General features: G+C 39.7%; 1 protein-coding gene across 1 annotated transcript in view; it reads right to left on the reverse strand.

Moving 5' to 3' along the window:
• LOC146710994 (protein shisa-8) overlaps window positions 1-23,708 on the reverse strand; it is a 141,451-nt gene that overhangs the window by 75,241 nt on the left and 42,502 nt on the right. The window contains exon 4 of the mRNA XM_085453671.1: window positions 12,433-12,548. Coding sequence (XP_085309797.1) covers window positions 12,433-12,548 — 116 coding nt within the window. The remainder of the gene's footprint in view (window positions 1-12,432; window positions 12,549-23,708) is intronic.

Here is a 23,708-nt window from a genome sequence, read left to right on the forward strand (position 1 = left end):
AGATTCATCAGTCATCCAAAGTCTGAAATTGTAGGACATAATTATTGTAAAGCAGGTGTAACATTATAGATATGTACAATATTGTGCAAAAGTCTTGAGTCACCCCTCATTTCCTTATATTTTGCTTCCAAGGAGTCAGACTTTCTCTTCATTTATTAAAGTGGTCTTGAGCAGTAGTTCTCCAGGCTTTCTGAAGGTCCTTTAAAGTTTTCTTTCTACATCGACTATGACTCATTTTCAGTCCATTCCTTGCACCTGACTGTTTCCATTTGTTTTGTTAAACCACTTAACACTGACCTATGAATTATTCAAACATTAAAAAGGCACCAAACTCAAGGGATGAACCGGTGTTGTCTCTACACATAAGAGACGGGCATCCACGGGAGAGATCCAAGGAGAAAACCACTGATGATCAAAAACAAAACAAGGCTCGTTTCACATTTGCCAAAACACATCTTGATCCAAGACTTCTGGGAAAATATTATGATTAGATAAAAGTTGAACTTTCTGAATGATTTGTGTCCTGCTACACTCACCTGAGGACCACTAAAAGAAACAATAAGAAAGTTCAAACTGTGTAGAAGAATAAAGGTGGTCATACCAAATATTGACTTTCAAGCACATTAGAACTGTGCAAACTTTGTTTAGCCTTATATAAGTCTATATATGTTTGCATGCAAGACCTTGCTAAAGACCATGTACAGTGCTGTAGCTGTAACAAATCACATGTTTCTATTATAATGGCAACAATCCATTTGTATGGGTAGGTTTCTGAAAATGCAATTCTAAGCAGAAATGATAGGCTGACATTTGCTGACTCAAATTTTGTGCCAGTCATGCTATTATTGGAAGAAATATGGGGGCTAAAAAGAGTGCTCAAAACAGTATCTGTTGCTATTATGGGCCAGTCTTTTACTTCTCTTGAATAAGTTCTGCTGTTAAAGCCAGAAAATATAGTATATGCAAAATACAATAAACTCCACTCTGTAAAATTCTTAGACATGCTAGCTCTGTAAATTAAAGTCTAAATGTATAATATGTTTAAATGCTTTAGATTGAAGCTGACTGGTTCTTGCTTCATGTTGTTTTAAGTGGTGCTGAATTCAGCTGATTGCAATTTGATGAACAAAAGAAAGAAAAGAAGCATCTCTACTTCTTTGTGCTGCAGTCACTGTTACAGTTAGGCAACATTTGCATGGCTGACAGCAGCTATAAGTGATCAGGGAGTGTACGCACATTCCCAGCTTTCCATCTTCCTTCCCTCCTTTTCTTCCCTGCCATCTGCTCCTGTCTCACTCCTCCTCCCCTGCCACACTTTCTTATTCACATTCCATCGCCTGATACCCTCTCCACTCGGGTTCTCACTCTTATATAATCGCTCACTGGCTCACTTACACGCACCTTATGTTTTCATTTTACTTTCCCCACTTTTTTTTGTCCTCTCCCTCATTTCTTCAACACTTCACTCATTATTTCTTCGCTTTCTTTTCCCAATTTGTTAACTCATCATCTCTACACTAAATACAAAGAACATTTCCATGAAAGTTCATACCACAGTGGGTACATCGGTATATGCTCAGTTGGCACAGACTGTACGCACGTTTGTAATGACGTGCAAAGCCATGTATGTGCTTTGCCTGTGCATGCCCTGTGTGTGTGTGTGTGTGTGTGTGTGTGTGTGTGTGTGTGTGTGTGTGTGTGTGTGTGTGCGCGCAGAATAGGGTGACTGTCCTCAGGGCAGCTCTCCACACCAGAACAGAGCAGAACAGCAGCTGACCAGCTGTCCCCCTCGCAGCTAGCAGCATGTTGTCTCTTCTATCTGTTCTCTCTATGTACCACTGTGTTCATCCTTCCTTCCTCTACCTTTCTTTACCTGTACCTCTCACCGTCTTATTCTTTCTAGCCTCTGCTCTCACTCTTTCACACATTGTTCTGGAAAAAAATATTGTTCTGACCCAACTGTACACTGGATACTTCCTTATTTTCCACAGAGCTGTTAGTTTCTCCACGGCTTTGTTTCTCATTATCACACACACACACACACACACACACACACACACACACACACACACACACACACACACACACACACACACACACACACACACACACACACACACACAACAGGTGACTGTGTTGCTTGCAGGAGTGGAAAGAGATGCTACATATTACAGGAAAAATAATATCAATTGAAAAGGCCAGTAACATTCAGATTAAGATTATTAAGATCTAAGTTTCACTTCTGCTGACTGTAATTCAGAATCAGAATCAGAATACTTTATTGATCCCTGGGGGAAATTATTTTTTGTTACAGTGCTCCATTTTAAACCAACATTAAGACAAGACAGACAATACGCTAACTAAGAATAGTACAATATATACATATATATACATACATACATACATACATAAGTCACTTATAAATAAATAGTTGGAAAAGAAACATGTGTAGTTGTAGCAGCAAACAGTGTATTAAGTGGATGCGTTGTACAGGGAGATGGCCACAGGCAGGAATGATTTCCTGTGTCGTTCAGTGGTGCTTTTCGGTAATCTCAGTCTCTCACTGAACGAGCTCCTGTGACTGACCAACATGTCATGGAGTGGGTGGGAGGTGTTATCCAACATTGTCTTTATCTTGGACAGCATCCGCCTCTCCGACACCACCTTGAGGGAGTCCAGCTCCATCCCCACAACATTGCTGGCCTTACGGATCAGTTTATTAAGTCTGTTGGCATCTGCGACCCTCAGCCTGCTCCCCCAGCATGCAACAGCATAGAGGATCGCACTGGCCACAACAGACTCATAGAAAATCCTCAGCATTTTCTGGCAGATGTTGAAGGACCTCAGTCGCCTCAAAAAATAGAGACGACTCTGGCCCTTCCTGTAAAGTGCTGTGGTGTTTTTAGCCCAGTCCAGTTTATTGTCAATGTGTACTCCAAGGTATTTATAGTCCTCCACAATGTCAACACTGACCCCCTGGATTGAAACAGGGGTCAAGTGTTTCCTGGTCTTCCTGAAGTCCACGATCAGTTCCTTGGTCTTTGCCACGTTGAGCTGCAGATGATTCTGCTCACACCACGTGACAAAGGAGTCGACCACAGCCCGGTACTCTGTCTCATCATCCCTGCTGATGCATCCAACCACCGCAGAGTCATCAGAAAACTTCTGAAGATGGCAGGTCTCTGTGCAGTGGCTGAAGTCTGTGGTGTAGAGGGTGAAGAGGAAGGGGGAGAGGACAGTCCCCTGTGGTGCCCCTGTGTTGCTGATCACCTTGTCAGACACACACTGTGGGAGACGTACATATTGTGGTCTTCCTGTCAGGTAATCAACAATCCAGGACACCAGAGAAGCATCCACCTGCATCGCTGCTAACTTATCACCCAGGAGGGTCGGCCTGATGGTGTTGAAAGCACTGGAAAAGTCAAAAAACATGACCCTCACACTGCTCAATCGTGTCTACACCCTCCAGATGGGTGTAGACACGATTGAGCAGGTAGATGATGGCGTCCTCTGTTCCGAGACGAGGCTGATAAGCGAACTGAAGGGGATCCAGATGTGGTCTTACTATGGGTCGCAGCTGGTCCAGGATGAGCCTTTCCAGGGTCTTCATGATGTGGGAGGTCAGTGCCACGGGCCTGTAATCCTGGGGGCCACTGGGACGAGGCGTCTTTGGTACAGGGACGAGGCATGATGTCTTCCACATCACCGGGACCCTCTGCAGACTCAGACTCAGCATAAACAGTTTATGAAAGACTCCACACAGCTGGGGGGCACAGGTCTTGAGGACAAGGGGACTCACTCCGTCTGGTCCAGCAGACTTGCCTGAGTGAAGTCTCCTCATTTGCATCTCAACCTGGTATTGAGTGAAGGTGATGGGTGGGGGAGGGGTGTCAGGAATCTCACAGGAGGTGAGCAGCTTGCAGAGCATGTCTAAATGTTGTAAACCTTATTTTCATAAACCTGCACAGCTCTGTTTTGTGTTCAGTACGTTAATATTAAATGGGTTTGGTAAACAAACTCCCTTTGCTCCACTTGCATTGTAAATCATGATAACAGTCGCTTCTGAGCCCCCCCCCATATGCTCTGATTATATCAGACCCTGAGATTGTTTTGTGAGATATCACAATCCAAGCATGTTTTTTTTAACTGTAGCAAGGTGACTTCAATGATATTTGAAAGTTCAGGCGATTTTAAGTGGAGTTACGTGCTGTAGGTGCTTCACTGGGATTATGTTGGAGAAAAAGCAAAAAGGTAGAAAAGAAGAGAAACCAAATCCAAAGAGGGGTTTCAAGAAATTTTCACGTCAACCGTTTTTTTTCTAATTTAAATCAGTTTCACATGTTTAGTCTCATTTGGTTTGGGAGGCAGCTCAGGATATTACCATTAAACGCCTACGATGATGCTTTGAGACAGGGCGTAGACTTTGTTATATTTTATTCATTACTGAAACTGTAGAGAGGAGACTCTTTAGACATTAACAGTGGACCATTACTATTAAGTACCCATTGTTATTTATAGCACATCGCTGCAGTTTTCAGATAGTTTTATTAACATTAATGTGAAGAACTCTTTCTCAGATGCAGTCTTATTGAAAACTGAAGCGTTGATGCAGAACAACTGTGGTCTATTACTGGCAAACTAAGCTTCTATACTGCACCATAATCCTGACTTTTTATTGCTGAATGCTATAATACATGTTACAATACTGTGTTTTTTTTTATAGCACAGTGTTGCTATAATAAATTAAAGAAGTGACAGCAGTTTCTTGTTCTTTTCCCTCCGCAATATCAGCTGTCATTGGTAACCCCACAGGAACTCTTTGCTCTGCACTTTCACTCATTCAATCATTGAAAACAGACCGTGATACTCCTCTCCCCCTCCCCTTCCTCTTTCCTTTCAAATATAGCAGCCTTTCACTTTACATCTTGACACTTTTATGCCTTACTTCATGACTTATATGGTATTAAAACTATACTGTATTGAAAATGAGGAAGCGTAGAGGAGAAAACATGATTTAGCTGCATTAGCATTGTATTCAGGTGCACTCTGAAAGTACAGCCACAATACATCAGTGCTGAAGCTTCACCGAACAGCAGATGGATCCAGTTGAGGTCCAGATGCATCTCTCCGGATCAGTGTCAAGTCTTTGGAGGATTTTTTCCTTTTCCTCAATTTGTTTAAGACACGCTGCAAACCATGTCAAGAGTGAAAGAAATGGGGGCACGTTGTATTATTTTACATTATTCTAATTACAAATTATTGTAATAAGCTGCTATTAAACAAAGCGTGTAAAGAAACATTTTTAAATTGTTTTTTCTAAGCTGTCTGTTATATGTAGATATGATGTTGGTTCATGTCTTGATTTAAGTGTCTTTTTTATAACTGTATGATTCGTAGGTCAGTGTTGACTGGTTTAACAATAAAAAACAAAAATAATTTCTCATTATTGAAAACGTAACCAGTGTCCAAAGAAAACTGTCACAGTGTGTGGAAGTAGACTGTGTGGAGTGTGAACAATGGACCTAAACGCAGACGCAGAACGTGGAACGTACCTCGAATTCACAGAAGCCGAGCCGTTTAATAAGGCTGATAAAAAGGTACAAACAAAGGGCAACGCACACTCATGCAAAACTAAATATTAACCTAAACTGGGTGAACTAAAATACAACATGAAGAACCCTGACATGAAAGTGAACGTGAACGTAAATGTGAACAAACCTGGACATGAATACATGAGACCTGGAAACATGGTGTGAAACAACAGATGACCTGACAAGGAATGAATGAAAACACACAGACTAAATACACACAGGAGGTGATAAGGGAAAGTGGAAACACATGGGGAAACAGCAGACTGAAATGAACATAATTACATAACAGGGGAAGCGAAACTAGACACAATGAACATGGGACAGCAGACCACTTCAAAATAAAACAGGAAACATAATGAGAGGCAGACATGACAACACACGAAGGGCAAGGGAGACTTAAACACAGTGACTGAAAAATGAATGAAAAATAACAGCAACCTAAGCATAATAGAAATGAACTTAGAGAACCTAATGAGCCTAAACATAAACCATAAACATCAAAATATATTAAAACTCAAAACGCTGGGTCAAATGGCCCAGGATCGTGACGAGAGCCTGTAAAAGAAGTTCAGAGAGCCTGGAGAAATCACAAGAAAGTCCGACTCCTTGGACGCAAAATATAAAGAATTTGGGGTGGTTCGAGACTTTTTTCACAGTAGTTTATTTATTGTGTCAAGTTTAAATTTCTGTCAAAGTTCAAAATCTGCAGTTCCATGCAGATATAAATGTTGACACAGGATTTTGTTAGTTGTGCAAGTTGATATGTGAGTATAGTAAACGCACTACAGCAAAGGTCACAAAAAAGGTTATAGTGGAGCCCACAGGGGACAAAATAGCTGTCAAGTTATTTCACTCTGGTGCAAAGTGATAGACCCACTCAATGAATCAACATTACAGACTGCTGTCATTGCTAAAATGTTTCAATGGCTGGATACAGATGACATTCTAATGCATTTGATTAGATTTGATTACAAATAAACTCTGTTTGGGTGAGTGGTGATTGGCTCGAGTGTGAGTTTGACTCTTTATAACAGTGAAAAGGAGCAGATTGAATAATATTGGAATGAAAAGCTCTATTAATGTTCCACAAAATTCAAACCATGAAACAAAATAGCTTTATTATACATGAAAGCTCCTTTACTCAAACTTCCAGTAATTTCTTATGAATTTTCACACCTCTGTAAAGCATCCGGTCCCAGTTTCTCTCTGTCTCCTTCATGCCCCCTCCTCTCTCTCTGTCTTTGTCGCTGTCCCTGTCTAAGTGGCCGGGAGGATTAAAAGTGTTTAATTAAGAGGTGATTATGTGACAGCTGACCCAGCAGGATCAGGAAGGCTTTATTTTATTGTACCCCATTCTAGATGATATACACCACGTCTCCATATGTCTGTGCTTATTTCACACCTCTCTTTCCCTTCCCCTTGTTAGCTTGCTGTCTAATTTAAACTCTGATTCACTGGTTTGTCCTTTTTCCTACATGATTTCTCACTCCCTTAAGAGTCAACCACTCTGGGTTGATTTGAAAGTGTGTGCTTTGTTACCAGTTAGCAAAAACACTCAGAAAACAGTTAAAACCGAGACCAGTGCAATACGCGAAGTTAAACACTGGTGCTGTACATATTGTATGTGTATTTGTTATTCCTTGATAATCAGATGATGTTTTAAATGCTGCTAAAACATGTGGTGCTTTGCGTGATGTTGCACACGTGAAATATTAAAAGAGTGTGGCTAATATGAGCGGGCTAATGTCAAAATGCCTGTGTAGATGTTTGACATCCCTTCTGTCGTGTGGTTTAAAGTTGGTTTATGCTCACACCTGCACTGTTTCTTTAGGTCATTTAGTTGGTTGTATGGTTGTATTTATCTCACAGGTTACATAAAAGAAGATTGATATCAGTACAGAAGTACCTTATAAACCTGGATTGTTTTACAAATAGCAAAAAGGGGCAAATTGTCTTGTTACTAAAAGAAATCCCACTGTAGAGTGAAGTCCTACTGCCTACTGCTTACAGGATTTATGATCTTAGTAGATGCTGTCTTGATGCCTTTATAGTCTTGATCACTGGTTTAAGACAGCATGATGTCCACTTTTTAAAATTGGATCTCATTTAGATTAAAATATAAATATTAGAGTCTACAAAACCAGTAGGTGTTGTCAAGGTGATCCAGTGCTTCCCTGTATTTGTGTTTGTTCATTTGCTTGTCTCTCATTGTGTTAGAGTACAGTTACAGAAGGAGACGATGATGACAGAATAAAGCTGAGAGTTGATAAGCACAGTATGTGGTGAAAAAGATGGCTAAAACTTGTTTACATCAGTGGTGGGAAGATGAAAGTAAAGGGAGAAGTCCCACTAATTCCCCTTTGTAGCTGTGTGGATGAATATTGCCTCTATGGTTTGTGAGAGAAACAAACAGACTTTTACTCTGAAATGCAAATAATTGATGGGAACTAAAGCAGAGAGGAACATCTGGGACATCCTATAGATGCTTTTACATCCAATGAAGCAGCCATCATTAGTGAGTTGTGTTTATTATCATCATATGGCTTCACATCTGCCTCTGGTGCAAAACTACATGATAGAGAGCCAACCTGGATATAAATACAACTGGACAAAAAGGCAACTTTTTCTCTTTGTGTTCGACAGTGAGAGCAGAACTGTGAGCCAACAGGGACCTTTGTCCTTTAAACACGCCATCAGTCTTGTCACAAATGAGCCCTCAGGAAATATGTCCACTAATTTAGGTCTCAACCCACTGAAGAAGCAGAGGGTTATATTAAGCATGTATACCGTGTGTGTGTGTGTGTGTGTGTGTGTGTGTGTGTGTGTGTGTGTGTGTGTGTGTGTGTGTGTGTGTGTGATCCAAGTGTCTAGAGAAGAAGGCAGACAGATGGGTCACACAGTTTTCCCTCTGTGGGTCTGGAGCTGGAACAGCTAATTAAATCTTAATTAAATATGACCTGTCTGTCCCTGCACATCCCCGCCCATGAAAGACATGTATGTGTTTATGTGTGTGATGAAGACGCACCAGCTGAGAGTGCGAGTATAAGAGTAAAGTGTCTTTTCTTGTTCACTAGTTTGAAATTAAGAGCAGCACAGAAATATAAATGTGTGTGCGTATCTGTATATTATGCTTCCATGAACTTTGTGCTTAAATGATGAACTTCAGTGTCTCCTGAGCTTGTTGTGTGTTTGAGGATGATGAGTGCCACAGTCAGTGTTAAACTTTGTTCAAATCCTTCCAGTTGATCCAGCCCCTTGTTTCTGAATCCCCTGGACATACTTGCAATTTAGAGGGAACTTGTCAGGCAATATACTTGAATAACAATGATTAGCTAAAAAAAGGATAACATTTGAATAAAAAATCTGATCGATCTAGATATACTGTATGGATCTGGACACAACATAAGTCCTCCATAAAGTTTTTATTATTTTGTGCACACGATTGCATAATTGAAAAAGAAGTGAAAACATACTATGCTCATTTCCACCTCTGTATTGGTTGTAGTTAGCAGCTTTGCACTGTTCATGGTTCAGAATAATCCACATTTAGTTTATCCACTGGCTGAAACAGTTTCTGTTACCTGATTGGCTGACCCTTGCTGTTGAACAGCAGTCAGAGAAGGACTAAGCTTCCCTGAAGATTTCTGGTCTTTTTGACATTATGCAGAGCCAGAAGCACTGCTTGCCACCAGGCAAACAACTTGGGGCCCCAGGTCAATACGGGAGACCCTGAGGGCTGACAAACTTCAAACTTCAGCAAAGGCAATGTGCAAAGTTTACAATGACAGTAGAAGAGACCTGACCTCACTAAGGGGACTTTGCCTGACTCCACTCACTCTGTTTGCAAGTGGCAAGCATAGTTCAGTTTAAACAAACCGAATGACAATGATGAAAGAGTTATACTTCAGGGAGAGAAAAAAAAGTAGAAAAAGGTAAAAGAGGAGAAAAGAAATCACAGTTTTGCTATCCCGCGTGATGCTGTGTGGGTTCTCTGTTATTATTTGCTATTTATTTCTTCAGTATGTTACATCATGTTTATCTTTTGTTCATTGTCTGTGTTTGTTTTAAAATGTGCATGTGAGGATGAAATAACCTTACTTGCTGTAGAAAAAAATCTACCTTGGTCTCTTGTGTTCTGGGGGCCTCTGGATGTCTGGAGTTTTGATCTCCTCCATACCTGCTTCATGCCCTGGAGGACGGGGCTGCGGCCCCCCCACACCCTCTAGCAGATCATTACATGAAGGAACCTTTTGAAAAAACAAGCGCGTCCATGCTCACAGGTGTACACACGGGTGATCACACCCACAAACTACACCCTTTTTGGCTCCTACCTCAAAGCACACTGTTCTGTTGATCTTATGTGCTGCACAATAATGTTTAATATTTAGTATTTACTGTCATATTCCCATATATCATTGTGATGTTGTTTATTCTATTACTCTTGTTCTCTTCCGCTTGTTTTCTTTTTTCTTTCTCAGCAGGTGATCCAGGTGATTGATATATGCATTTTTTTCCTTTTTTTCTTTTTCTGCTCATTCTGTTGGTTTTTGTCTTTTGCCCTTCTCCCCCGTCCCTCTTCTCAGCTGTTTCTCTTTCCCTCTTTCTTTCTCCCCTTCTTTCCCCCAGTCAAGTCTGTCCCGTATTCAGTAAGTGAAAATAAAATAAACAATAAAAGGTGAATCAAATGGACCATTACGGCAAGGCTGGGATGGTCAATTTGGTAAAGTAAATCCGTTGGGCATCTTTCTTTGCCTTTAGGCAACAATTCTGATGGCAAAAGAGCCAAACGGGACAGGCAAAAAAAAAAAAAAAAAAAATCTACCTACAGTACAAATAAAGCAACCTAGCCTAGCCTAACTTAGCCCAAATAGTGAGTGGAGCAGATAATCAGTGTTGGTCAAGTTACTTGAAAAAAGTAATCAGTAACTAATTACTGATTACTCCCCCCAAAAAGTAATCCCGTTACTTTACTGATTACTTATTTTCAAAAGTAATTAATTACTTAGTTACTTAGTTACTTTTTAAAAACACGATTTACAACCTGAAGAGGTGATAAAGTGATAGATCTTTCAGCCCAATTCTACTTTTTCTACATAATCCATCATACAAAATGTAATCAAATGGAAAAGTCTCTTTTTTTAACTTGTTTTATCAGTTTTAATCTTTTAACTTCATGCATCAAGCAAAACATTTAATTATATGCAACATTCTCTGACTTGAATAAATTAGTTTAACATTTAAACCTATTTTCTACACATTCCAGCACATAAAATAAAATATTTTTTGTGTTTTCACTCACTCTTTCAAACAGATGCAAGTAAAACACAGCAGAAAATAAATAAAGTCAAAGACTCAGCGGTCCTTTTGCTCTATTTTCACCTGTAAAGCAGGAGCAGGGTAGGCGGAGGGTTACCCTGGTGCAGGTGTGCTGCGGTCAGTTGAAGAATCCGTGCGAGTGTCTCTGTGAGTTTCCCATCACGTCGTAGCTACTCGGTGCTTGCTCGGAAGTTTAGGGGTTTTTTTCGCTGTAAAAAGAAGTTTTCTTCCCACGCACGATGGACGCTAATGTTTTTGTCACTTTTTATGGAATCAAACTCAAAGTAAGGTCAGTACTTCCACACTTTAAACGCTGCACGCTCATACTCTCTCCCGCACTCGATATATTATCCATTGTTGATCTGCACACAGCTGCTGTCACCAACGTCGCACTTGCTTACGTCACTGTCATGAGACATTCTCGCAAAAAAATCACGGTTTTAGTAACGCAGTAACGCAGCGTTCCTACGGGAAAGTAACGGTAATCTAATTACTGATTTTGCAATAGTAATCCCTTACTTTACTCGTTACTTGAAAAAAGTAATCAGATTACAGTAACGCGTTACAAGTAACGCGTTACTGCCCATCTCTGCAGATAATAATGATTAAATTAATGCTAAATATCTAAATGCTGCGAGTCTAGTCTTAACTATGGGAGAAAGACAGGATGTAATGCAACTTCCACTAGAATCACATTATTTCATGTAAATTATTCTGGCATTTAGCATTAGTTAAGTTAGCTAGCCGAGCAGGAAGTGTGTTCAGCTCTGCTAGCTGGAGTATGACCTAACTGAGCATGCTCATCCAGGAGTCAGAGACACGATACCGGCAATCCACTTGTTACTGTAGCTAGCTAGCTACACTTGCTGGCAAGCAGTATTAACACTTCATAACCAGTTTTAGTTATCATTAGTTATCATTTAGTTATCATTACCAAAAAAAAAGGTCTCTGCCATTTCTATTATAATGTGTTGCCTATCAACTTTTATTGTTTCTGGTGTCAGATAATTTATAACAAAGTAGTGATGACGGTGGGAAGGATTTTTGCCCCGGGCCCCAACAAACCCTAGAATCACCACTGTGCAGAGCCAAATTTAGCAAAAACTGAAGTCTGAAGCCAGAATTTTTATCTTAGCTTCCAGACTTTAGCAATTACAGAAATTCTCATCTTATTATTTAATACTATGGCCATATTTATTATTTGCATCCACTATTGTAAGTGAAAAAACTTTTAGTAGGTTTTGTGTTTAGTAGTTTTTTTTTTAGTAGTTTTAGTAGTTAATTCTTTGGGGTCTTCATCTGGTAATGAAATCGTAACACTAAATCAATAGTAACTTAAAGTGTGTACAAATCTTTAAAACAAAGTAAATCTAGAAATTGCAGCTAAATAGTTAAAAATTGAATTGGTGAAAATTTTAGCTAGAGCTAAGAGTTCGGTAGAGCCATGTTATCATGTTATCAGCCATGTTCTGTCAGCTCAGTTTGCTTGTATGGTAACTCATACATGCCAAAAAACAAAACTTGCCATTGTTGGAGCGCAGCGCTCTGGCAGAGATGCCGTTTGTGCCTATAGGATGATGAACACCAGTACCATCCACTGCTCCGCCCTCCCCGGGTTGCTTCAGAAGCTCTGTCAAAGTCCTGGAGGGAAGAAGAAAAACAACATTTACACACTTTGAGCATCCTGCACACAATCTGAGACAGTAGACAAACAAATTGCCTAACGAGCTTTCACAAGTGCACTCACGCACATCCACAAAAAGGGAAGAAGAGAGGAGAAAAGTGTGATATGAGGCAAAGATAGAAGAATGAGAGAGAGAGAGCGCTGAAACAAAGAGGACCAGAGGGAGAATGTTTGAAAGATTGCTTAGCTGGGACTGTCAGAAAGATAATAAAAATTGGAAAAAACAAAACAAAACATGGATGTGCATATAATATGAACTGCCATTTTTTTTTTTTTTTTAGCAAAACAACTTTATCTCAACAGCTTTACCTGCGGATAAAGATTATTTACATCAATAACACACAAAATGCTCTGAATTCAATTCAAGACAGTGGAAGTGAAGATAAAAAGGATGAGTCTCTGGTTGTTTGCCAGCTGGGAGCGTCAATCATTTATAAGAAATAAGACAGCTTCCCCTCTTGCTGTCTTTTACTGTTTGATGCCTTTGAACAAGTTCTGATGCCGCTTGAAAACTGGAACACGGGCAGGAAAAGGCCTGCAGATTTAACTCTTTGGGAGCACGCAGAACTTCAGCTGCAAACAAAGACTTGGACTGAGAGTTATATCTGATGCACAGTATGGCGTTACTCTACTTTAAATGTTTTAAAGACACTGGATAATGGCCATGTGGGTGTACTACATCGTGGGGGTACTTCCTTACTTGCTTCAGGATGTGCTGTATGTAAAAATTGTGGAAATGCACAGCTGATTTGGGAAAAAACATCTTTAGTCAGGTATGACAGGCAGGGCTTCGTGTATACTACTGTTTATAGGGTTTACATGCAGTATATTATATGTGAAGACTGCTCTCAGTGGTGTGCATACATTTAATTCATTAAAAATGCTAAGCCTAACCAGATTCTAAATATCCCACTTGTAACTTTAACTTAAATTAATGGACCTTATGTGATGTAATGTCTGCAAGAAGGTTTAGTCCAGAATAAGTCACATGGAACAAACAGGCTGAAAGAGCTAAGCAAAGATTTTTGGAGAAGCAATGGCAGAGAAGATGGAAAAATGACGGAGAAGATGGAAAATGTTGGTTTCAAAACTGCAATTCCTGCCCCGCTTGATCACCATTAATTGCTAAAATCCACTATTTGCTTTTAATAAGGCCAAAGAAAAAGAAACACTCACTGAATTATACACTATGCCACTGCTGACTTAGGAGTCTATAATTGGTTCTTACAAACTTTCTAGTGTTTTGTGTACATGGCAGGAGAAAGCGCGCCATCAACGTGTCGTTTTTGACAAGGAAATTACTGTGACATAGTCAACAAATCAGCTGTGACCTCAGAGCTGCTTTCAAAAGACCCATAAATATTTCCTCACTGTTAATCTCACTGTTGAAACCTTCACACAGCCTCCCAAAATGCATTAAAGCAATTGTCTTTCTATTAGCCTGCTGTGAAATGGTTGCCTGTGGTCATGAGAGCAGTGAACATGAAAACATTAACATCAGCACAATATAGTGCAATCAAACACAATACACGTGCAAGAGGCAATGAACGCACCCAGCTTTGTGTGTCTTTGCAGGTCATTCAAACTCAATTCATCAAATTTAAATTCTAATAATTAAAAAAGGAAACTCTTATGTGACAGTCACATGGAAAGATGCACTTCTTAATAGGAATTATGCAAAGTTTTAATGTCTGTCATTATTTTTTTCATGCATCAGTTTTGTGGCCATTTTGAAATTCCATTATCCAGAAAATTTACTTAGTTCTATGAATCTGAATTGAGCAGTTGACACAGATTGGTGGATGCTTAAAGTCCCTGAAATACTTGTTTGATCTCTGGTAGCAGATTTGGAGGCCTGTAGAAATATTATGTAAAGCAGTTTTACATATACAGTACACGTAATGTTCTTTAAAATCAATTCAAATGAGAAATAAAAGCTTCAATATAAACAAATTATTCTCAGGCAAATCTCAGATGGTCAGGTGGAAAGTGTCTGGTGAACCGACCTGTTGAATAAAATGCTTTTAGTGCTCAACCATAGTAGAAAAACACTATATTAGAAGGAGTGATGACTATGTGTTTGTGCATTTTTCCTGCTTTTTTTGTTTATCTGGTCGACCATCATTACTGTGACCTGTGTCTTATTTCTTTATAAAATGTTCATGTATATGCAGTATATCAGTCTTATAACTAGTAGCCTACACTAGTTACTTACCTGCCTATTTGAATTTAAACATTACTGTCGCTTGGGATTGACAACTGTCCCGTTTTAGCCAGGATGTCCTCGTCTAATGAGTAAAATTGGTTCGCCCTTTACTCTAACTTAAATATTCCTTTTATATTGACCGTTACCTGGACGAGTACTTGTGTCACAGCTAGGGCTGGGCCATATTATACCGTTCACGGTAATACCGGTATAATGTTAGGCAACGATAGGAAAATGAAATATTGCGATAGAATAGGAGTAAAACGCGCATACGCAGTGCCTTTGTTTTCATACGCACATGGCCGATTGTTGAGTGAAACAGATGAACCAGAATTGGTTTGTAAAAATGGTGCAACTTCCGTGATGTGGAACTGGTTTGGTGTTTGTCCATCAGATACACAACAAAGCACATTTTTTTGCAGAACATGCAAGCGGCCGTTGTTATTGTCGTATTTGTCGGACTAAGATGCTCTTAAATCTGGGAGTAATCTGGGTCCTAAACTCCGTAATCTTCAGGTCAAACAACACTGCAGCATCACTTAGAGTTAAAAACTGTCTAAATTCTTTCATCTTTAATAAAACGATCAGCATTGCTGCTTTACCAGGTGTAACTATAAAGTTTAACTTCCAGGCATCCATGAAAACAAAAGTTATTACATTTAACGGAGTTAGAAGTTAGCAGGAAGCTAGCGGAAGTTAGCTCGCTAGTTTCGCTAGTTACCTAAGCATGATATTGCATGTTCTGACTGAGAGATTTCTGAAAAAAATCAAACGTACAGCTCTGCTATCACTTCCAACATAAATGAAGACAGGAAACTAAACAGCAGTGACATTTGTAGGGTTACTGAAGTTGGGCTAGCTGGTATATAATGATGTGCTACGTGATCGCTAGCGACACAGCTATGTTAGCATAACATAAACAGTGAAGCTGGAGGACGAACACTAACACTTTTCCACTTATAAAAGTTAACGTGAAGGTTCTTCATGGTTAGAGACAAATGCAATCGCATGGCAGGATGCTGTAAACGGACCAAACTTCAGTCAGGAGAACAACTGAGATAATCCATCCACAATACGAGGTTAGTCATTAATATACTGCAACAACATGGGAATAGAGCAGCTGCCAGAGAATTCAACATTAATGAATCAATGGTACAGAAGTGGAGGAAGCAAGAAGAATGAGTTTAATAAAGTTTGATTTATCTGACTGCTTTGTTTCGCTTAATGTGCCTTATAATCCCGTGCACCTTATGGTCCGAAAAATGCGTACTGCACACTGCAGTTTAATGTTGCAAAGCACCTCTTTTTAACTTCAGTGGATATTATACATGGTTATGCTCAGGATATGTCAGCCCATTTCTACTGGAAATGCCTTTTGGTTAAACTTTCAGCAAGGAATTTGCATTTGCACTGTTACATTTTTATAAAGCTTTAATGTACATAAAAACCAGCTTCTTGTTTAAGTGAAAATAAATGGAAGGTTGTCTTTTTGCGCTAGTAATGTTGTGGAGTTGTATTTTGTCTCGCATCAATTATATCGTCGGTTATATCGTTATCGCAAATTTTCAAATATATATCGTGATAAATATTTTTGGCCATATCGCCCTGCTCTAGTCACAGCCCTCAGTGACACCCGTCATGTGCACCAGATGTGTGAAATAATACGTCATTTGTGAAAATATGGTGCCGTTTGGTCTGCGTAGCATATCAACCAGGGTACCTGAATCCCCCATTTACAGTATTTTATTTAAACATTTTTTCTTTTTTGCTTATTTTTCAAAGGAAATGCCATATTGATTGTTTTAAATGAGGTATTGATTTAATTGAATACCAACATTTTACTGCATTTTTATTATAAAAATATGAACATAGAGTACATATTTGTATTATGCCCAGCTGGTTGTCCATTGTGCTTCTGGCACGCCACAGTGTCCTTTATTTGATAGCTAAAAAGTTGGCAACCCCACTGTCGCTGGTTGTTCTTAGCAAACCGTGCACTTACCAGCAACAACATTTGCAATGTTGGCTGTGATTGTGGTGCTAGCTACTGCATTTTAGGAACATTTGCAGCGTGTTGTGAATGTAAATTCATTTACACGAAAAACTAATTAATGCTACAGCACATAAAGTGTGTTGCTGTGCCTGCAATGCCTGAAGAAAATCTGCTGTTAGCTCGCTAGCATTATCAGTGCTAACGTTCCTTCAAAGTCTTTGCTGCAATCAGAAGAGAGGGGAACTGAGGACTGAGAGCAGTAAGCATGGAGCATTCACAACTCAGCTCCACTCAGCTGTTATGAGTGCTCTTGGGCAGTTGACAGAGAGAACTTATGTACTCAAAAGAGAATTTCAAAGTATAGAAGTAATAGCAAAAGTCTTCAATAACAAGCGATAGAGTTTAGTTATTCCTTTAGAATTTGTATCCTGTTTTTCCTTTCACATTTATTTTGGTTGAATGTTTTACTGATTTTTTAATTCAACCCAACTTTTTTGCCAAACTTCTGTTTGTTTAAACATCCTGACTCAGTGTCCTGACTTTGATCCTGAATCCTTTATGAGACTTAGCATAAAATTAGCTATACTGTAGCTTATTATTATTTGACACTTGACATTATGTTATAACTGTACTGCTAAAATTTGTGGATCAGTAGTTTTGTTTTTTCTTTTGGAAGTTTGTGGTCTGTTGGAGTGAGTCAGCAGTCACCGGTAATGTTCATTCTGCCATGCAGTGAACATCTATAAAACTGATATTCTAGTCCTACATCTTTCCCTTGAGGAAATACATTCTTCACTTTTCTGTTTATTTATCTTAAGCAAAATCTATTCCAATCAAACAAAAATACTAACTTCACAGAAATGTGATCTAAATTGAAATCTATTCATTAGCTTTCAATATGCAAATCACCCTAAAAACTTGCTCTTCACCTTTGATGTTTCGCAGACTTTAGCCAATCACAGGACTCTCAGGACCAGACCAGATGAGACTATAGAATAATATGACAGATATGCCAGAAAAGCATTTAAAGCAGTATATTGTGGTGGTTTAACAGGTTAGATGGAGTCCTTGAGCCTTGAACAGCATGGCTTAAATCTCAAATCTTGTTTGGTGGGAGGAGCTTAGAACAAAGAGGTGAGAGCTGTCAATTTTTACATTTTGGCTTTTTTTGTGTTGTTTAAAGATGGCTGCCTACGACAGCTACTCCCAGGTGTGAATATGAAGGGAGGTGCTGCTGTAAAGCACCCAGCTCAGCAAACCTCCCCTGGATAATTTTCTAGCCGAATAACTTTTTGTTTTTTTTCTGTTTTTCTTTCTTTCTGTTTTTTTTTATTCAACTTAGTGGAATTTCACATATGACACATGCTCTCTGGGCTGAATGTGATTAGATTGAGCTTACTGTCAACAAAGGAAAAAATTGAGCAACTCAGCAGTTTTATTAGAAATTATTACTTAAATTGTCATCATTTATCATGACTATTAGCTTAGACCTTTATCTCTAGCATTATTTGGTTGAAACTAGCATGGCTAAAAACACAAAGTTTGAAGTTAGAGAACAAGAATGAGATTTCCACAGGGATATTGTGTAACTGATGGCTTAAAGGGACATGGAAGTATAAGCAGTACCCACAGACTAGATGGTGTGTGCCACATAATGTATCCACACATGCATCTCAATTGCCCTTTGATTTTCCGCTTGCTAGCTAATACATCTTCTCATTAATACGTGTCCACTTCCAATCAATTACTCCATTTGTCTTCCTCTTTCATCCCTCCACCCCCACTCACACTGTCTCTTGATTTTCTTCAGCCTGCAGAATGCTTATGAGGGCTATTGTTGAGCACTTGTTGTTCACTGCACCCCCTATCTCCCTGGAAACATCCTCTCTTTCTTTCGCTTCTCTTCTAATTCTGTTTTATCTCCCCAACTTTCTGGGTCTGACTTTGCCCCCCCCCCCCAACACTCACACCCGTTATCTCTCCCACATCTTTATTTTCATTGCTATGAGCCTTTTATCTCTCCCTGTATCACTTCCTCAACCCATCGTCTCTGTCTTCCTTCTCCTCGCGGCCCTCTGATTCTGCCTGTCTTGCACTCTCTCACCGTTGTGTCTGCTCCGTCTCTCAGTCTCTCACCCTTTGGCCCACTTTCTTTTCCAGCCTTTTCTTTCCCTTTAGCATCCTCAGCCCTTCTTCCCTTGCTTCTCTTCCCCTCCCTGAGGAAACTGTCACAAACTATTCCAACTTGCGATATTAGCACTCTTGAAACGAGACTGAGTGATGCGAGGACATCGGAGCTGCATATTCAGATTCACAAAAGGGCTCAAACACTGATCGGACTTTGCATTAAAGGCATACGTTTAATTCCTGCTTCTGACTATCTCTACATTGCTGTATGAGGTACGTCACAGCAGCACGGCTAAAACGTAGAGGAAAAATGCTTAAATTGTGGAAAAAAAATTCAGATACCATGTAGACCTCCAATCAGAAGAGCATCCCCCCAGTCTGTACGCTGAGGGAAATCTGGCCCTTTTGTCATAAGGGGAAGAGCGATAAGAGTTGGGTAGATGCATGTGGGTAGGCCTACACACGACACACATTAAGTACACACTATATCCTGCGCCTGCCTAAGTTTGTAATTGAATAAGAACAATTAAGGTTATTTTTCCAAAGTGAGCATTTTGGAGGTTAACCAATATTCTCTGTGAAATGTGAGCTTTAAATTCCTTCATTCATTCATTTCCTAGAGCTATGAGTCCTTCTGGAGGCATGACGTTGGTAAATGGATTTGTGTTTATATAGTGCTCTTCTACTCTTACATACACAGCCATACAGAACTTTATGCTATCAAATATACACTCCAAATGGACTTCCTCTGCAACACATGATGTTATATAACCTGAATAATAAATAAAAGTTCATGCACATGCTATTTAAAAAACAGCAGAATGCACAAAAATATCTGCTACAGATAATACAGATTATTCCAGTGAGGTTTGGAAGAACTTCTGGAAAACTCCAAAGAAACATCTCCAGGCAGTCTGATAGGCTCAAAGCACCACATGCCCAGTTTGTTCCCTAACAGGACTTCCTGAACAACGCAGAGTAAGAAAACACAAAAGCTGCTCCTGATATCTCCCGAAATTATATTTGATAAAACATAATCAACTTTAAAAAGCTAGCAGGCGTGGATCTGTTGAGACTGATAACAGGGACAAATTAAAAGCCCTTATGAGCCCACCAACCAAGCATGAGTGTGTTTTCCAGTCAAGCAGTTTAATATGTGCGGTAATTGCTTCAAATGGAGTCAGCCATCTACCGTCGTAGAATCCTTTCAGTCGTGCGCAATTAGTGATCATTCAGACGTTTGCAGGGAAAAGGATTAGTCTCTGGAAATTGCGCTGATATTCACGCAGCGTGAACCCTCTCAAGGGTGAAACATGTGGCGCTTGATTAGTCAGTGTGTTTGACAAGGTTTTTCTCTTTAATTTTACACACATGGAAGCTGAGGAGACTGACAAAGCTGCCTTTAAAAAAAATATAGAATAATGTGTACTGTGATTTTTATAGGGTATTGTTCTATAGAATCAAAGAGACCTCACAACACCAAGGAGTGTGTGATGTGAGTAATTTCTTATAGAAAGAGATCGTTGTTTTACTGAAAGCACATGTTGGTGCGAGACACACTGACAGGCTGATAAGAGGTTTGCACTGAAAGCCACACAAGTTTATAAAAACATGTATATTTTTATTAGGTCAACTCTGTTGATGTGTCACAATATTCAGTTATTAAATTAAAGCAGCACATGGGTGTGTGGGTGAAGTTTCCAAGAAAAAACCCACTCTCAAATAGTAGCCTTATTTTACCTCAGTGGCAGAGAGAATTCATTTTCATGTCCCTGCGATATTCATTTTCACAGCTGTAATTTCATCAGGAAACAGTTATGAAAGGTGTTCCACTTTGCTTTTTACCTGAAATGGCATTAAACTACTGTTGATGGAACTCCTCTTATCCTCCAGATTTTTTAATATTTTGAGATTAACTGTCCCTCAGCCTTGCCTTTACTCTATTCCAGTGGTTCTTAACCTTGTTGGAGGTACCGAACCCCACCAGTTTCATATGCGCATTCACTGAACCCCTCTTTAGTGAAAAATAAAATATGATTTTTTTCAAATTCAAGACATAGATATGTTTTTTATTGGTGCACAAAATGAGCGGTGCATGTCACGGTGGAGGGTCTGCCGAACCCCTGAGACCGACTCACCGAACCCCTAGGGTTCGATCGAACGCAGGTTAAGAACCACTGGTCTATTCGCTCCTGCAGTCGGTCTTCAACTGTAAAAAAACTTAAAATCCTCAAAACATGAAGATAAACAAACCCACAGGATGTGTTGAATTAGAAACATTTGGATTTAATATAAAAAGTGATTTATGTTAAAAGGGATTTAAAATATCAGTGTGTTTAATAATACTGTGAAACATCCTGAGCACCGCTAATTTCTTTATATAATGCCAGACTTTATTGGCACTTTTTAAAAGTGAGTGATCGTGCTCCTTGATCTCTGAAGTTCTGTCAGTTCAAAGGTTTTCTTTGAACCTTGGCTGCTTTTTCACTCGTTTTCTGTGCAGTCCTTGTACCTGACTCATTTCAGAGGAATGCTTTGAATCATTAAAGCATAAAAAAGAGACCAATTCAAGGGATTAACTAGTGTCATGTCTACAATTGTTTGCTGCCTACAAATAGACCAATTTTAAATGGAATTTTTGGTATTTGTTCCCATTTTTGTAGTCTATAAAAACACCAAAGATAACACAGTTTGATGGAAATAAAATAGCATTTTTGCACCAACACGGTGACTCTTTAAGAGATATTAACTGAAAAGTGTGCCACATCTCAGCGTGGTGTACAGTGTGCACTTAAAAAATTAAGGAAACTGGACAAGTGGAGGGCAAAAAAGAAGTGTCAGTTCTAAAAAAAACCCAACAAACTATCTACTATCTACTCAACTATTCTGTCTGATTTTTTTAAATTTAAATTTTTTGGTCAAATCTTAACCGAGGAGTTCAGCACTGAGTGCGTATAGCGACCAGTAAAACACAGTGGAGGCTCTGCCATGGTTTGAGGCTGTGTTTCAGCCAGTGGTGTTGGAGATCTTGTCAACAATGATGTAATTATGAATGCAGAAAAGTACCATCAGATATTGATCCACCATGCAACACTATGTGGAAAGCATCTTAATGGCACTGGCTTAATTTTTCAGCATTATGATCAATGATCCCAAATACACTTCTAATCCAGAAGAAAAATATACCTGGATAGAAAAACACACAGGGGAGCAGTCATGGATTGACCTCCCCAGAGCCCAGAACTCAACATTAATGTGTCGTGGTGCGACTGGTGATCTTGCGTTTTGTTTTTTGTAGTCTGAGGTGGAAAGGACGAGTCCTTCTGCTGAGTCCACCTGTGGGAAGGGCTATCCTGGAGTAACACCTTTGCACCCGTTTCTCATTCTGGAGATGTTGCAGTGGTCCCCTGTCAGATCGTCATCATCCTTAAGGTGTACTCAATTACTTTTCTGAAAGTAGCTTTGTCTCTCCTTGCTTCTGCTAGTTGACCAGTATTCCCTCTCTGTGTCCCGGCCTGCCCACTCTCACACTGGGCCACCCAGACCTTTCTCCCCACACATTTCTCTTAGGAAAGGCGACTATCATTACACTGACCACATTGTGCCTGTTTCCCTCTGATCGCCTGTTATCTCCCTGTTTCCTGTTTGACAGATTCACCTTATGTAAATCTGTAAAACTGTGGTTTCTCCGGTGCCCTCTCATTGCTGCTCTTGTTGTTTTTTTTAGTAAACTTTCCAAAACTGTCTGCTGTTCTGGTCTGCTCACTGGGTCTGTAATCAGCCTTATCATGACGCATTAAAGCAGTGTGGGATCATCTAGAGAGAGAACAGAATAAAAGGCAGCCAGCAGCCAGCATCCAAAGAAGAGCTTTGAATTACCTTTAAGAAGCCTGGAGAACTATTCCTGAACACTATTTTGTGTGCATGTGTACATATTTTAATAAATTGCTGCATCTCTTTCCCATTTTTCCAACAAAATATGAAGAAACAATGTGCAGCTCAAGACTTTTGTACAGTTATGAAGCAGCAGAGCAGCTAAAGGCTATCTTTATAAGCTCTTATAAGCAATTATTCTCTCGCTGTTGTGTCATGACAGAAAATTCAAACGGGTGTGTTGAAGTCCAAAATAATCAAGCCACAACTGACTTGCTTGTCTCAATCACTCAGCTGCATGCACGTGGGAATTTGTGACATCAGCTTAACAAGTGGTTTGTGATGGAGTGCAATTTGCCACCTTTAAAGAAAAGAAATATTCAAGACGCACTCTTTCTGTAGGCAATTTCAGCAAAACCGCACGGCTCTCGCTTCCAGGAAAACACAGTTTTCCCTCCACCGAGAGGAAGAAGGCCAATTTTGTTTTTTCATGGTCAAATTGCATATCAAACAGGGCCATAGAGTCAAACACTGTGAAACTAATTCACTGCATCTGTACAGTTGTTTTTCACAACCCTGCCGTGGCCCAGTCCTTGTTGTATAACTAAATCCGCACTATTGTTTTCAATTGTCAAAGAGCGTTTGATGCTAAAAATAAAGTGAGAAAAATACCCCGCGGTCATGTAATAAGACATTCAGTATTGTTCCACACACACGCACGCATTTACTCCCCTGGGTCTTTACCACAGCATTTTGTGGCTGAATCACTCTTCACTGTCACAGCAGGTTAGTTTATATTACAAGGCCCCCCCTCCCCGTGGATGATTCCAGGGGCCAGTAACCTAGCATGAAACAGAGCATGGAGCTGAAGCCCTGCTGTTTCCAACGACTGTATGCTGTATAATTGTGTGTGATGGC

Source organism: Copadichromis virginalis, linkage group LG4 (genome assembly GCF_057382275.1).
Source record: "Copadichromis virginalis isolate Kocher_CV1m ecotype Utaka linkage group LG4, C_Virginalis_male_GT1.1, whole genome shotgun sequence".
In the NCBI taxonomy this organism is placed as follows: domain Eukaryota; kingdom Metazoa; phylum Chordata; class Actinopteri; order Cichliformes; family Cichlidae; genus Copadichromis; species Copadichromis virginalis.